This window comes from Rhipicephalus sanguineus, chromosome 11, assembly GCF_013339695.2.
Source record: "Rhipicephalus sanguineus isolate Rsan-2018 chromosome 11, BIME_Rsan_1.4, whole genome shotgun sequence".
Taxonomy (NCBI): Eukaryota; Metazoa; Arthropoda; class Arachnida; order Ixodida; family Ixodidae; genus Rhipicephalus; species Rhipicephalus sanguineus.
In genome coordinates this window covers 123,232,663-123,246,969 of record NC_051186.1, presented here as the reverse complement: position 1 = coordinate 123,246,969, position 14,307 = coordinate 123,232,663, and the positions used below count along the sequence as shown (strand labels likewise).

Below are 14,307 nucleotides of genomic sequence, written 5' to 3'. Positions count from 1 at the left end.
CTTTGAGTGAAAAAGTAGACATTCTTTGTGAAATAGAAGACGGGAAGAAACAAGCCGTCGTGGCTAAAGAACGTGGAGCGGCGCGGTCGACGACCGCCACGATTCTCAAAAATAAAGGATTGCAGCGATGACATGGACGACGATGTCACGGTAGCACCCGAAGATCGTGACGAGTCTGTGTCGGCCATGGATGCGTTGGAGTACTTGAGGAAACTCCGCATATTCATAGAAAAAAGTGGCACAGCGACCGAAGCGGCACATAAAAATGCGAACGGTCTAGAATCGTTCGTGACGCAGAGTTTGTGCTGCAGCCGTCAAAAAGCGATCACGGACTATTTCAAATAAATGTGACTTGTCTGGCGTTCACGTGTGCAATGTTGTGAGATACGAGTTCAAGGACGTACCGTTGCAAAGGTAGGACGTTTGCGTTACTGAAATTCTATTGCTATGGTAAACTTTTGGGCTTTCACTATAACGACCTTTCAGAATAACGAACATTTTTCCACGGTCCCCTGAACTTCGTTATACCGAGATTTCACTGTAGGTGACTCAATATAAAAAATATTTTATAAATTGAAAATATTTCAGGGCGATTTTACAACTGTTCAATACACATGAGAATTTGTTATATGCGGGTTCGATATATGTGGTTTCGACTGTATTAGGGCATTTGCTGTGGCCCCTTCCATGTAAAAAATAACATCAGGCAGTTATTGTACTTTGCATAAAAGATCAAATTTCAATGTCACAACGTTTCGAATTCGCAACGTGCAAGGTGGTTGACCAAGTTTAAGTTAGCAGGTGCAGGCTAATTTCCGGATCGAAATAACAAAACCTCGGTCCCATATAGCTGCACGGGGTGCCGGCACAAATGTTCGGTCAAGATCGACAAGTAGAGCGCACTTTGGGATGTATGCAAGCACCAGTGAATACACTGGGTTCTATTATGACTCATCTATAAACAGGTGGCGTGTTAGGCTCATAGATCAGAATTGAACGACCAACAGCACAGCTCCCACTGCTTTACTGCGTGTGTTAATTGCTTTGCTGTATGCAAGTTTGCTCAGTAAAGAGTTTGTTCTTTAAAGAGACACTAAAGTGAAAAACTAAATTAGTTTTGACCAACAGATTATACTCTGAAAACTCTAGTGTCGCTATTTTTACCCACCACAGGTTTACAGATAGAGGAGAAAATCAATGGCAAAAGTATCCCTCTGAAATCTCCGATGGTGACGTCATGGATTTCTGAGTGTTTTTTTGTATTTTGACCCCATTGGCTCAACGAAATTGGCTGAAACTTGGTATGTTATGTCTATGTCTTCATCAGAAGACAATGCACTTCATTTTATTGCGAGAGCAATTATATGGGCAGTCTCGGCTCGTTTTTGCCGTCCCCGTCGCCGCCGTCATGCACCGTATATGTATAACTATGTATATATATATAAAAGTCCCAAAGAAAAATAATTCAGAAAAATGCTTCCGAACCACAGAATCGAACCAGCAACCTCTCGCTCCGCAGCGCGTGGCGCTTACCATTACGCCACAAAAAGCAGATCCTTCAGGTAGCTAACGGCGAGCATTATATACACACCTTTTACCACTGGCAGGACTCAGAGACGGCAGGTGCTTATAAGCGCTTCTTCATTACCAGCGAGATGGCGCGAGGAGCGCAACGGGCACATTTAAAAGTCGTCGGCCAGCTCGCTCGCTTCTTCTAATATTTGCGCAGGGAGAACCTCCTCCTAATCCTCTTGCCCTTCTGTTGTCTGCTCGCGCAGTATACTCGGGGACAACTTTCTGTGGCAATGAAGGGAAAGCTATGGGGGCAAAGCGTCTGCACATGTACTGCTACTCAAAATAGTCCGGTTTGGCGCGCGTCTCGTAACGCCGTGGAAAGTGATGGCTAGCGTTGCATTTCGATGCAAACGCTACTTAGCGTCTAAGGTACAAGGCACAACTTTTTCACGCATGCAAGAACGCAAAGGGACAACGTATAAAGTAAAAGAAATACAAATACACTCAAACCTCATTATAACAAAGTCAAATCTGCCACGAAAATAACTTCGTTATATCCGAAAATTCGTTATAAACGTTCATTTCTAACACTGTATCTATTACAAGACAATTGTTAATTTACTTCGTTATAACCGATAATTCGTTATATCCGTGTTCGTTATATCGAGGTTTGAGTGTATCTCACTTGTGTGCGCTGCGTTCCGTCTCAAAAAGCTACATGTAGAAAACGAAGGAGTATTTTATATATCATGCAAAAAATACGGACGCAATTGTAGGACTACATTCATTAGCGGTAGGATATGTGCATTGTGGCTCTGTAGCCTTCGCTTCATTTCCAAGAAAAGTTGTTCGCAAGTATAGTTGCTACCGGGGGGCAGATGTTTATGCAGCGTAGCAGCGCGTCCATCACGGGCCGCTTTTCTTGCTATCGCATTCATTGCTTCGCCTTTGCGGCGAAACTGTGACGTTTTTGCCGATTAGGAACTATGTAGGCCCTAGTAAGTGCCGTAAAAATCTATGATATTGATGACTGGTGTGGGAACTTCAAGGTGGCGTCGCCACACGCATTTTATTTTATTGCGTTTTCTTGCTTACCAAGGGACTTCTCGCTGCAAGCGTGGTGTTTTTGATACCGTGAAAGAGTAAGCTACTGATGCGAGAAAGATCGTTCTTTATTTTAGGGCCCCTTTAACTTGTGCTTTGGGTTGCTGTATCCTTCACCATCACAAGAATGTGACAATATCGAAAGAAACAAAGGAAGACTCACCCCTGCGCTGAGGAAGAAAAATTTGTTGTCCTGTATCATGGGCTTCCACTCGCCGCACACAATACACCGGTAGTCGTGAAGGCTCTTGATGCCCTCAAGGAACTTGGGCGTCAGTTCATCGGGACGTCTGTCAAAGTACAAGCCTTCATTCTGAAGTTAAAAAGATAAGAAAAAGAAAGTAAATCAATCAAACAAAGTAACGAAAACAGTGCGTCTACAGCACAATATTTCCTACTACTAATTTGGCATCAATTTGGAGCTCTGTCGGGAAAAAACTTTTAATTGCAAAGCTCAACTACAGCAGTCAATTAGTCAATTACAGATCTTTGCAGAGCTCAACTGCACAACGAAATGGAAATGAAAAGAAGGGGTTTCATAATTCCAACCTTTGTGAGTTCTCTGAACTTGGACTCGGGCGGCGGCCGTTTGGGGTCCAGCCGTGCTAGGTCGGGAACCTGCATGGTTAGGTAGAGGTAATTATCAGATGCATGGATGTAGCTTATATTCAGTTTAATTGAGCAACGGTGCCCTTGCTGTACACGCAGAATACAATCACTTATCATAAATATAAAAAAAAGCGTTTATAGACACGAACATCTTTTCTCAAGAGGCATTCCTTGTAGCGGGTGATTACGTCAGCAAGGCGATAAGCTTGTAGCTGAGAGCCAACAATTTCTAAGAGTGTGAAGTTACCCTGAGATGTTTGAAATGATCAACCAAGAATCTGCATTGAGGTTGCTGTGGCAATTTATTATAAACCGGTGGGAAACAAAGCATTACAACTACCCAGGAAGTTTGAGAAAAGAAAAGCATGTGGTACAATTCTTCGTGTCATAAAATTTCACAAGCCCTTTTGCCTCATGGTCAAAAAAGCACAACATGCAGATCACACATCTCACAATGAGCACTCTTCTGTCGCAAACATGAAAACCTGCTGACTCTCTTATCCCGAGTAACATCTACGAAATTCTCACCAAGAAATAAGAATCTGTGACCACAAAAGAAAAAAAAATCTTCCTGGGGTAACTAAAGCAGCTCAGTATGAAGGCACCAAGTGCGATTAAATGGGATAGCCAAACACTATCAAAAACATGGTCTTGCAATAAACCTGAACGAGGCAGTGTTATCACCCCTGTAATATTTGTCATCAGAAAGTCAACACACAGTGAACATTGAATTTTTCGAACTCCCTAGGGAACACAAAATCGTCCAGAAGGATAGAGAAGATTGAAAAAAAAAAAAAAAAAAAACGTACGCAAGCTGTCTTACTGCCCTCATAGCCTCAAACAAAGGACAACCGGTGTTTTAGATACCTCATTAAACGTGTAAATTTGACCGTCGGCACCAACATGAGTGATGCAAAAAATCACCATCGCGTGATAGCATCACCATATGATGTCATCATGACATCACAGACCACCAAAATTTGTGACTTCATCATGATGTCAGTATGACATCACATGACTGTGACTTGGTCAAAGGTGTACCGATCACAGAGGCACTGTAAAACTAGGTGAGTTGCACAAAGCTTTTGGTGGGGGGGGGGGGTATCAATGCATTGACTGAGAACAAGGCAGCTATCGACTCCTGAGTTTTTTCTATTCTGTGTCATCTCTTTTTGCACCTTCTCACGTCACGGTACAGTACTGAGCACTTCACCTTTCGATGTCGCACCTCAGGCATGTACTACCTAAGGCAACGTGGTTTGCCACCTACATCTCCCCAATCATTGGTGCTGAGGAATACAAAGGGATACATGTTAGCAGTAACAGGAAAACAAGAGAGATGCAAAAGAAGAAGGAAGCGAAAATTTGGACAGCGCACTAAAAATGCTTGTTTTAGCTGCAAAGCTAAAGGAATAAAATGAGAGCACATGGGTACAGCAGTATTGTCAAAAATGTCATGGTGATGTTCCGAAAAGCAAGATTTCATTATCAAAAAGATAAACACAAGTCACACTAAAGCAGTTTGTGGTCCTTTTTCTTGCACTCTATAAACCAGCCTCTCTCGTCTATGTTAATCCATATGTAGACAATTCAACTGTACACGCAAGCCATCCTAAAACCCAAAGAGGAAACAGGTGAATAAATGGAAAAGAACTACGTACCTTCCACAACTTGAGACACTCTTTCCGAAGGTTGCTCTGCCTTTCCTCATACAAATCACTGCACAAGGCAAAACATAAGCACTATCGTTAACCAAGACAGTCGCTACCAACAGGAAAAATGCAACCAAACTTGCCTATATTACTAATTGTGATATGTATGCTACCAAGCATATGAAGCGTGTTAAATGCGCAAGTTTATTAAACTGATGGTGACAACAGCTTGTAAAATTTGTTCTACACAAAAAAATGCGAAAGAGAGAATTACGAGCAGAAAAGGATTGTAACCGACACCTTCAGTGTTAATTAACTGTGCCAAAACAAGAGGTGAATGTCTTTTTCTTTGTATTCTTTTTCTTGGCGTCAATTTGCGCAGCGCAACCATCAATAGAACCCACAAATGAGAATGGTGGTTTCAAAGGTGTTCTAAAGCCACTTAGGGACCCAAGAAGCAGTGTTTAAATGGTGCACTGCACTACGCTTTTTCGTCTTTTCAGTTAATGAAGATCACTGGCCTTTCTTTTTGGTACATGTAATAACCTGCCTCATGTGGCCTATGAAAGTATAACAAGTAAGCATAGCTTTAACAATCACTAAATTCAAAAAAGCAATGCTGGTATTTTTTTTAAGACATGTGACACAAGAAACATGTACACTACGCCTTAAAGAGTGCATTTTTATTTGTGAGCAGCAAGTAATTTTGTTATTCTAGCACTACCAGGGAGGCCACAGGACAAAGTAGAACTCACCTGTTCTGGGCAAAGGCCCTGATCTTTGTGAGATGTGTGATTTGGGCATGCCCTAGCCTGGACACACAAGTTAGAAAGGGGCAAACGAATGAGACAAAAACGCAGAATAAAACATCACTAAAGTTCAACTCCAGAGTGGCAAATGGGGATATAAACTATTTCCAAATACAGTAGAACCCCGCTGATACGTTTTTGAAGGGACCGTAAGAAATAAACGTAAGAGACGGGAAACGCAAGAGCCGAAAAACAAGAAAAACGACAAAATATTTATTGGTACAGAATTTTATTTCAATGTTTACGAGCAGCACGAAAATTGGAGCGCTCAGCCGCGATCTAGTCGACGGATAGAAACGCGGAGCTGGGGATGGCCTCGTCCACTGAAATGTAATCAACGTATGTGATTTTTTTAACACCAATAGCTGTAGGCATGAAAGAACTAAGCACACGCAATCACGAACAGCGCGGCGAGTCCGACCGCGAACCGCGTGCACGACCATACGAGCTCCAACCAGCTCGAACTCCTCCCGTCCTCCGACAAATAACGATGATGATGAGTCTACGCCAACGCGATGGCAGAAGTGAATGCCAATCACGAAGGCCTTGCTTTCGCGGGCAATTACGTCATAGACGCCATGTTTGTGCAATCCAAATCTCAAAGGCTATGCTTTTGTCAATAATAAATGCCAATCTCGAAGGCCTTGCTTTCGCGAGTAACTACGTCATAGACACCATCTTTGCAATAGGAATCTCGAAGGCGATGCTTTTGTTTGCATCAATCGAAAGATCCTGTTGCTTGCGCCTCTAATGCGGTTAATGTTACGGTCAAACCAGGAAAAACTGCGAGAAAATGCACCATGGCCGCTCTCTTCGGTAGTCACTCGGTCGGCTCCGAGCGCACTTCGCGACGTATCATACGGGAACGGTCCAACAGTTACGACGTAACAGCGGGGTTCCCAATACATTGTATCCTGTGGGTGCTATGCCGGGACCGGCGGAAAACGACGTAACAGCCGGGAAAACGCAGCAGTGAGGAACGTAACAGCGGGGTTCTACTGTATTACAAAGTGACTGCGAAATGCTTCAGCTCAACATCGGCCACGAGATGAATACACGCTCGTAACGATAATTGAATATAACAAAGATGTTTCGATTGTAAAGATAAAATCATGATCATCATCAGCATGACTATGCCCACTGCAGGGAAAAGGCCTCTCCCATGTTCCGCCAATCAACCCGGTCCTGTGCTTGCTGTGGCCACATTATCTCTGCAAGCTTCGTAATCCGGTTTGCCCACCTAACTTTCTGTCTCCCCCTTGCATGCCTGCCTTCTCTTGGAATTCAGTCTGTTATTGTTAATGACAAGCAGATATCTTGCCTTCACACTGTGTGCCTGGGCCATGCCGATTTTTTCTTGATTTTGACTAAGATGTCTTTAACCCCTTACCTGCTTTGCCCAAACTGTCCCCAAACTGCTTTGGACGAGCAGAGCTCGTCCTAGCGGAGTAGGTGCTCCCCTCTAGCGTTCAGGACGAGAAGCGATCGTCTACAGCTTAGATTGCGTGTCATCCAGCAGATGGCAGCATTTACATGAAGATTTATTTTTCTCCTGCGGTAAGAGCGCGGTTTTTGTATGAAAAGATGGCTTGCGGTGGCGGCGACCCATGCTTGGCTGGCTCGCAAACACGAAAAAGAAGCTTTTCGTTTTCGTCATCTTCTTCGAGTGATGACGATTCAGATACAGATGTTTATCTTGTGTCTGGAAGTGAAGACAGTGATGGCGGCGAACTGAGCAGCTCCTCCGGTGATGATGAAGACAGCTCGGAAGGGAACATCGCGAGTGCTCACCAGTGGATCCTGCTTGATGTGGACAATCCTCCTGCGAAGCCTCCTCGCTTTCCATTCTTGGTCATTCCAGGCAAGACTTTCAACTTGTCATCGCCAGATGACCTAATGGAATATATTCAGCAGTTTCTGGACGATGCACTCCTATCACTAGTGGTAGACGAAACCAATCGCAAAGCGGCTGAACAGTTGAAAAGCTGTCCTCCGAGTGAACACTCCCGTCTAAAAAAATGGGTGCCAGTTACAAAAGGAGAGATGTGGGTATTCCTTGCACTCCTGCTATTGCAGGGAATAGTTCACAAGCCTCGACAGGAGTGGTACTGGTCGAAAAACAAGTTGTTGTCTACACCTGTTTTCAGAGAGGTGATGTCCTGCCACCGGTTTCTGCTCATTATGCGAATGTTGCACTTTGTAGACAATGCCAGCATCACCGACCTGAGTGGCCATCCACAGACGAAGCTGTGCAAGATATGGCCATTTTTGGAGCGATTGTTGAAGAACTACCGCTCGGCATATATACCGGAAAGAGACATATCGATAGACGAAAGTCTAATGCTCTTCAAAGGAAGACTGGGATGGGTGCAATACATCCCACTCAAAAGAGCAAGATTTGGCTTGAAATTTTTCTTGCTTTGTGAGGCATCTTCAGGATATTTGTGGGATGTTTTGATCTACACAGGAAAGGGCACAAATCTCGGCACACCAGCAAATCTCGAACCTTGTTCACCAATGGGTACCAAAGTTGTCATGAAGCTCATCGAGCCCTTGCTAGGCAAGGGGTACTGCCTGACAATAGACAATTTCTATACTTCGCCAGAACTCGTCGACCTCCTTATTCAGCACCGCACCGACGTGTATGGCACCGTGAGACCAAATAGAAAAGGCATGCCTCCAGACTTCCAGAAGAAGCTGAAGAAGGAAGAGGTGCAAGCCTACCAGCGCGGTAAATGTATTGCTCTACAATGGAGAGACAAAAAAGTAGTCTCTGTCATGAGCACAGTGCACACTGCAAGCATGGAGACGTTCAAGGATTCGAAAGGGCGAGACGTCACAAAGCCCAGCATCGTGCGTGATTATAATCATACAATGGGCGGTGTGGACAAGTCCGATCAGATGCTGTCAGACTATCCTGTCCCTCGAAAACGACAGAAGATATATTACAAGAAGATTTTTCGCCACTTGATTGACGAAGCTACGTATAACTCATTTGGCTTGTACCAAAAGGATGGAGGGAAGATGAGCCACCTTGACTACCGCCTCGCCCTAATTGAGTCAATCCTCAATAGGTACCTTGATCCTTCAAGAAAGATCAAGCGTGGCCAACCATCTGATGTCCTTGACCCTGTGCGTCTCAAGGAACGGCACTTTCCTTCTTACATCCCGCCAAGCGAAGTCAAAGCAGCGCCAACAAGAAAGTGCTTCATTTGCTCTCGGAAGCGAGGAGAAAACGGGAAAAAGTTGAGAAAAGAAACTCGCTTTTGGTGCAGGAGCTGCAACAAGCTGCTTTGCGTTATTCAGTGTTTTGAAATTTTCCACACAGTCCCGAAGCTTCCAGTGTGAAATAGCCCAAGGGTACTTAGCCTACACAAGTGAATAAAATGTCGCGTCTGGAACTGTTTTCTTTATAAGGTTTCTTTATTTTTACTAGCAGCAGGCAGCTGGTTTCATATGTATTGCCCAGAAATAACCTTTATTGTGTTAATTTGACCAAGTATGTGGTACAAATATTTTTTCAACATCGACTAGCTACTTTTTAGTACAATCAGATTCGAAATCAGCAATAAAAAAATAGGCACTTTTGGTTGGGAAATCTTCAAAAAAATAAAGCACTTAAGGGGTTAAAGGAACACTAAAGAGAAAAACAATTTTTCTCATATTAGTAAATTACGCCTTCATAATACCAATACCACCGTGCTTGCCCAGAGAAGTTTTGGGACGTTAAACCCCAGATATTATTATATTATTGCCCAGAGAAGACGCTTGGTAAGTGAGAAAATGCGAAAAAAGAAAATGTGGGTGGTTCGCCACCTTAAGTTCCTGCACGAAATTCCGTCTGTCATAAATTTTGACGCCGTCTAAACGGTCCTACGTAGTTGCTAATAGGTAAATATGAAGTACACTGTCCTCTGAGGGGGCAGTGTACTTAATATACCAAGTTTCAGCAAATTTCGTTGTGCCAATGTCACGAAAATATGGAAAGTACACTTTGAAATCCACGACGTCATGCACTTAGATTTCAGCGCGAAATTTAAAAATGAAACTTTGACTTTGATTTTCTCCTCTACTAATAAACCTATGATGGTAAAATCAAAGACATTAGAGTTCGCAGAGTACAATTTATCGATCTAAACCGATTAATTGTTGCACTTTAGTGCCCCTTTACCAACCGTTTGTTCCCTGACCCACTCTGCTCTCCTTGTCCCGCCCCTCACCAGGTGACATAACGAACTTTAGTTAGACACTGGAAGTCGTTGTGCGCCCAATAAAGAGCATTATGCCACAAGAATTTTTCTAATCGGTCCATTAGAAGCTGAGAAAACCGATGTTATGAGGCGGCGTGAAACCATGAAGCAAGGAAGCGAGCTTGAAACCCTTGCCACTCGCCCCGTGTAGCCTTCGCAAGCCAAATCCCTCTCCTGCCCTTTTCGGCACGCGAGCGGGAGGATCACATGATGCATACGCATCAACACATCATGCGCACACATTGTCACGAGCGCATGAAGTGCTCGAACCAGCCCGAGCCCTCGAGACGCGAGCGGTGTCGTAGTGGCGTTCTTTACGCTTCATGCTGCAAGTTATGCCGAATTCACCCTCGCCGATCACTTGGCTTTCAACCTCTTGCTGAGCACGAAATCTATGAGATTTGCACGGACGCGAGACTAGCGGCGTGCCGCATGAATATCTAGTTAAACGCGGGAGGATAAATGAGCCTAATTAGCGCTGGAACGCGGTAGAACATTATTTTCATTGTAATGGGTGGCGTCTACACGATGCGCAAAGCGCGAGAACATGCATGCAAAACGGAGGCAGATTAGCCTCGCATCTCGCTGAAGAAAACGCACACATTCCGTTTGTGTGTTTTATTATTATTGTTAAGTTTTATTAATCTATTCAAACAACGAGTTACACAAACTACACGTCGTGTCAAAAAATTATCACAGTGTCACGTGCTACTGTTGGCGATGCCAGAGCACAGTCGTCTACGTAGAGGACCGAAGTCACAGCACTACCATCTACGTAGGGCTATTCTATCGTGTATGTCATCCCTTCATTATCTGGATGCGCGGCCACAAGAAGAAGGGCAAGCAGCGTTCAGCTTGAAATTTGACCCATTTCCTCGGCGCGTAGCGTTGCAAATTTTGGCAGACGTGATTGTGAACGCCCAGTGTATGCATTGCGCTCGTCAGCTCAAAATTGTCAATCCTGGTGAGGGGCCCTTTAAGGTTGCGCCAATCATTTTCCTTTCCATGGCTCATTGTGTTGTCCTCAATTTAAGTTGAACCCTCTTCATAAGCCTCCCGATTTCTGCTCCATAGGTAAGTACCGGTAAGATGCATAGTAAAAAAACAGCACGAAAACACAAGGACAAGACATATGAAACAGGACTAGCACTGACTACCAACAAATGCATTTATTTTTGCGGTGAAAATATATACGCTTCTGGAACAGGGAAATGACGGAGGAAAAGGAGAGGATTTTCCTAGCACATGCGCACCTGCCGTGCTTTGTCACCAAAGTGTGAAACGCTCAACTGCAAAGATAGTTAATCTTTTTGTCAGTTAGTGTGATAGAGGGGGAGCTGATACAAGAGTGGCCTGCCGTATGGATGGCGAAGGCTTCATATATTTCACGGGCGCGATTATCACGGTACTCGGCAGCCCTGCAAGTCAGGAGTGCAAGAAGAATCCTGTCACCCACTTCGTCCCGTGCAGTGTGGGTGTTATCTACGAGGTTCCCACATCCTGCGGCAGCAACTACATTGGTCAGACTAGCCGCTGTGTGAACGATCGTCTGCGCGAACATTCCAACAACATTAGAACCAAAACAGGCAGCAACCTGGCAATACATTGTGCTGCGTGTGGATGCACCCTAAATTTTCACCAGAAGCGCATCGTGCGTCGGTACCGTTCGGCAGCTTGCAGCTGCCGAACTAAAGTGTAATTATATATATTCTAAATTATCGTCGACCCCTGAACACAGAACGAGTGAGAACGCGTCATTAAGTAGCGCAATTTTCAACAGCCACGACCTCGCGATGCGCAAGTAGGGAGCCTACATGTGTGCACCTACGTGCCTACGGGTAGGGAGCCTACATGTCAGGGGCGTAGCCAAGGGGGGGGTTGGGGGGTTCAAACCCCCCCGAAATTTTTCAATTTTGCTTGCGCATATATACACGCACACATACAAATGCACGCACGAACGTACATAAAGCATGGTTGAACCCCCCCCCCCCCCCCCCCCCGAAAAAAATTTCTGGCTACGCCCCTGCTACATGTCCATGCCTCCGTGCCTCCGTAGGCACGTAGGCGCGCACATGTAGGCTCCCTAGGCACAAGCAGCAGATGACGCTCCTGAAATGAGCATCGGACCAATGGCGGGGCGTGCTGGCAGGTGCTGGAGCAACACGGCAGAAGCAGGCAATCAGAGGCCTTGAACTGAACTTAAAAACGTGCTATTTGTACGCTTGTTACTGAATGCAGGACCCAGCTGAAATGGCGAACTTGAACAGGGAGAAATGCTCTTTACGACGAGCCCAAAATGATGGTGCCCGGTTGCGCCGTTGCGAAGATATAACTTTGAAAAACGCTGTCTTATTATCATTTTTTTTACTACTTTCGCCAAGTTGGCAGATGCAAAAATTTTTTTACAGCACTTCTACGTAGTTTTTAGTTAAGATATTTTGGAATCAGATAGAAAAAGGGCTACAGAAATTGAAAATGCGATTTTCCAGAGATCGCATTTTCTCTTTTGGTCTCCCGTTAAGAATAAATCCGTTCTTTGACCATGCTTGTGACTCGTAATTCTCTCCGGTTATAACAGACCCATTCAGCGTTTACATAAAAGTCTGTTGTAACAGTACGTCGATTTTACATACTCCCTTTAAAACAGACCAAAATCCTCTTCACTATAGAGGTCTGTTGTAATGAGGTTATACTACTTCTAGGATCAACTGTTCTACCATGAGAATAGACTATAACTGTGGTCCACTGCCATCAAACTGCCAGAAGTCCAGCACACACACACACACCTGTCATTGGACTCGCGGATGTACTTCGCGAAGACGGCGTCATCGTTGATGACTTCCAGGGGCACAACCTCGACTATGTCCTGTTGGCTCGTGACGCTCGAAATTTCCTTGAAGCGACAGCACAGCTCGTACATGTAGTCCTCGATGTCCTTCGTATCTGGGCGGCGCCATTTGCAGACTATATACCTGAAAGTCCCAAAAAAACCTGATTATTTCCCGAGAGGAAGTACCATACTTTCTGGTGTATAACCCGCATGAAATACAGTAGACTCTCAGTAGACAGAAATCTCTCAAACAGAATTGCTGCTTAATTAGAGCAACTACCTCTAATATGATTGGCGTTGTACTTGAATTCAGCACCTCAGTTCATCTCTCAGTAAATAGCACTCCTGTTAAACAAACATACTTTCCCGGTCCCTTGAGGTACCCTTTAATACAGAAAATCCAGAGCAAAAGTCGGGGTGTGAGTTAAACATGAATTTCACTGTAACTTGCACTGCGATCAAGTGGATCCCAATTTCAGCCCAATCACGGCAGTCACAGAGATTACCATGCAAGAAGCTAGGCGCATGTTAAATGAAAATTAAACTCGCCTTTCAGAATTTGCGGGTCTACTGGTGTTGGGCTTGAAGATGGAGACATGCCTGAATGCCCGGTACATCAGGTACACCAGGCCGACGCTGTACACGGTGAAGATGTCAAACAGCTTGCACACAAAGTGGCCACCTAAATAGAGGATGCCAGCAGATAGACACTATTTAAAAAAGGCTATCCCATTTGGAAACACCCTTCTCTCACAATGCCAAATGCCACTCCTTGTCTTAAATCGCAAACAGGATATCTGCGCACATTTTGCCTTCAACCAAAGCTCCTCATCTTCAAAGGCCCCTCTCTAAACTCAACTGCAAATTTTCATTCATCACTGGCACTTGCAAGGTGCCATCTGGGAAGCACCTTATGTAAAAATTTTTTTCAAATCCATTCATCATCCTCTTGAGCGGCAGTGGCTACATAATTGCCCGCAACTTGTTCATGCTAGTTGTATCAACTAGTGGCTCAGAAATAGCAAGATACATTGTGCATTGGATGAAATGAATCCCCTGCATAGTCAAGGCATCTTCAATTAACCTCAATTTGCTGTGTTCGACTGCAGCTGATTACTTTGGTGAAGGCACTACAATGTTCGATGTGTCGTTCAACTCCCCATGTTCTAGGAGCAATGTCAAACATACAGTAATCCCTTGTTATAACGAAATCGTTTTACTCGAAATATCGCTTTATTCAAAACTTGTCCAGGTCGCGACCCAAACACATGCATATTAAACCACATCACTCGAAGTGCACCAAGAGCTTGACCTGCTTAGAACGAAGTGGTGAGTGGAAGTGTCGCTGAGTGGCGGCAGCCCTTTAGCGCATGCAGTGTCAAATTAATGCTGCCAGCGAACTAGTCTCATGCAGGCACTGAACAGGCCACAAAAATACCAAACCCATGACCAATGACTGCCTAGTAACAGGTACCAACTGAGTGCTGAGTGCTCGCAGCTCTTCACAGCGGAGCGAACGGCAGTTGTCAAATTCCATA

General features: G+C 44.6%; 1 protein-coding gene across 2 annotated transcripts in view; it reads right to left on the bottom strand.

Moving 5' to 3' along the window:
* LOC119373701 (cap-specific mRNA (nucleoside-2'-O-)-methyltransferase 1) overlaps positions 1-14,307 on the bottom strand; it is a 127,893-nt gene that overhangs the window by 32,115 nt on the left and 81,471 nt on the right. For both annotated transcript variants that reach the window (XM_037643763.2, XM_037643764.2), the window contains 6 exons: positions 13,319-13,451; positions 12,726-12,911; positions 5,636-5,692; positions 4,890-4,947; positions 3,169-3,237; positions 2,783-2,932 (listed from right to left, as the gene is read on the bottom strand). In XM_037643763.2, the coding sequence (XP_037499691.1) occupies positions 2,783-2,932; positions 3,169-3,237; positions 4,890-4,947; positions 5,636-5,692; positions 12,726-12,911; positions 13,319-13,451 (653 nt within the window). The remainder of the gene's footprint in view (positions 1-2,782; positions 2,933-3,168; positions 3,238-4,889; positions 4,948-5,635; positions 5,693-12,725; positions 12,912-13,318; positions 13,452-14,307) is intronic.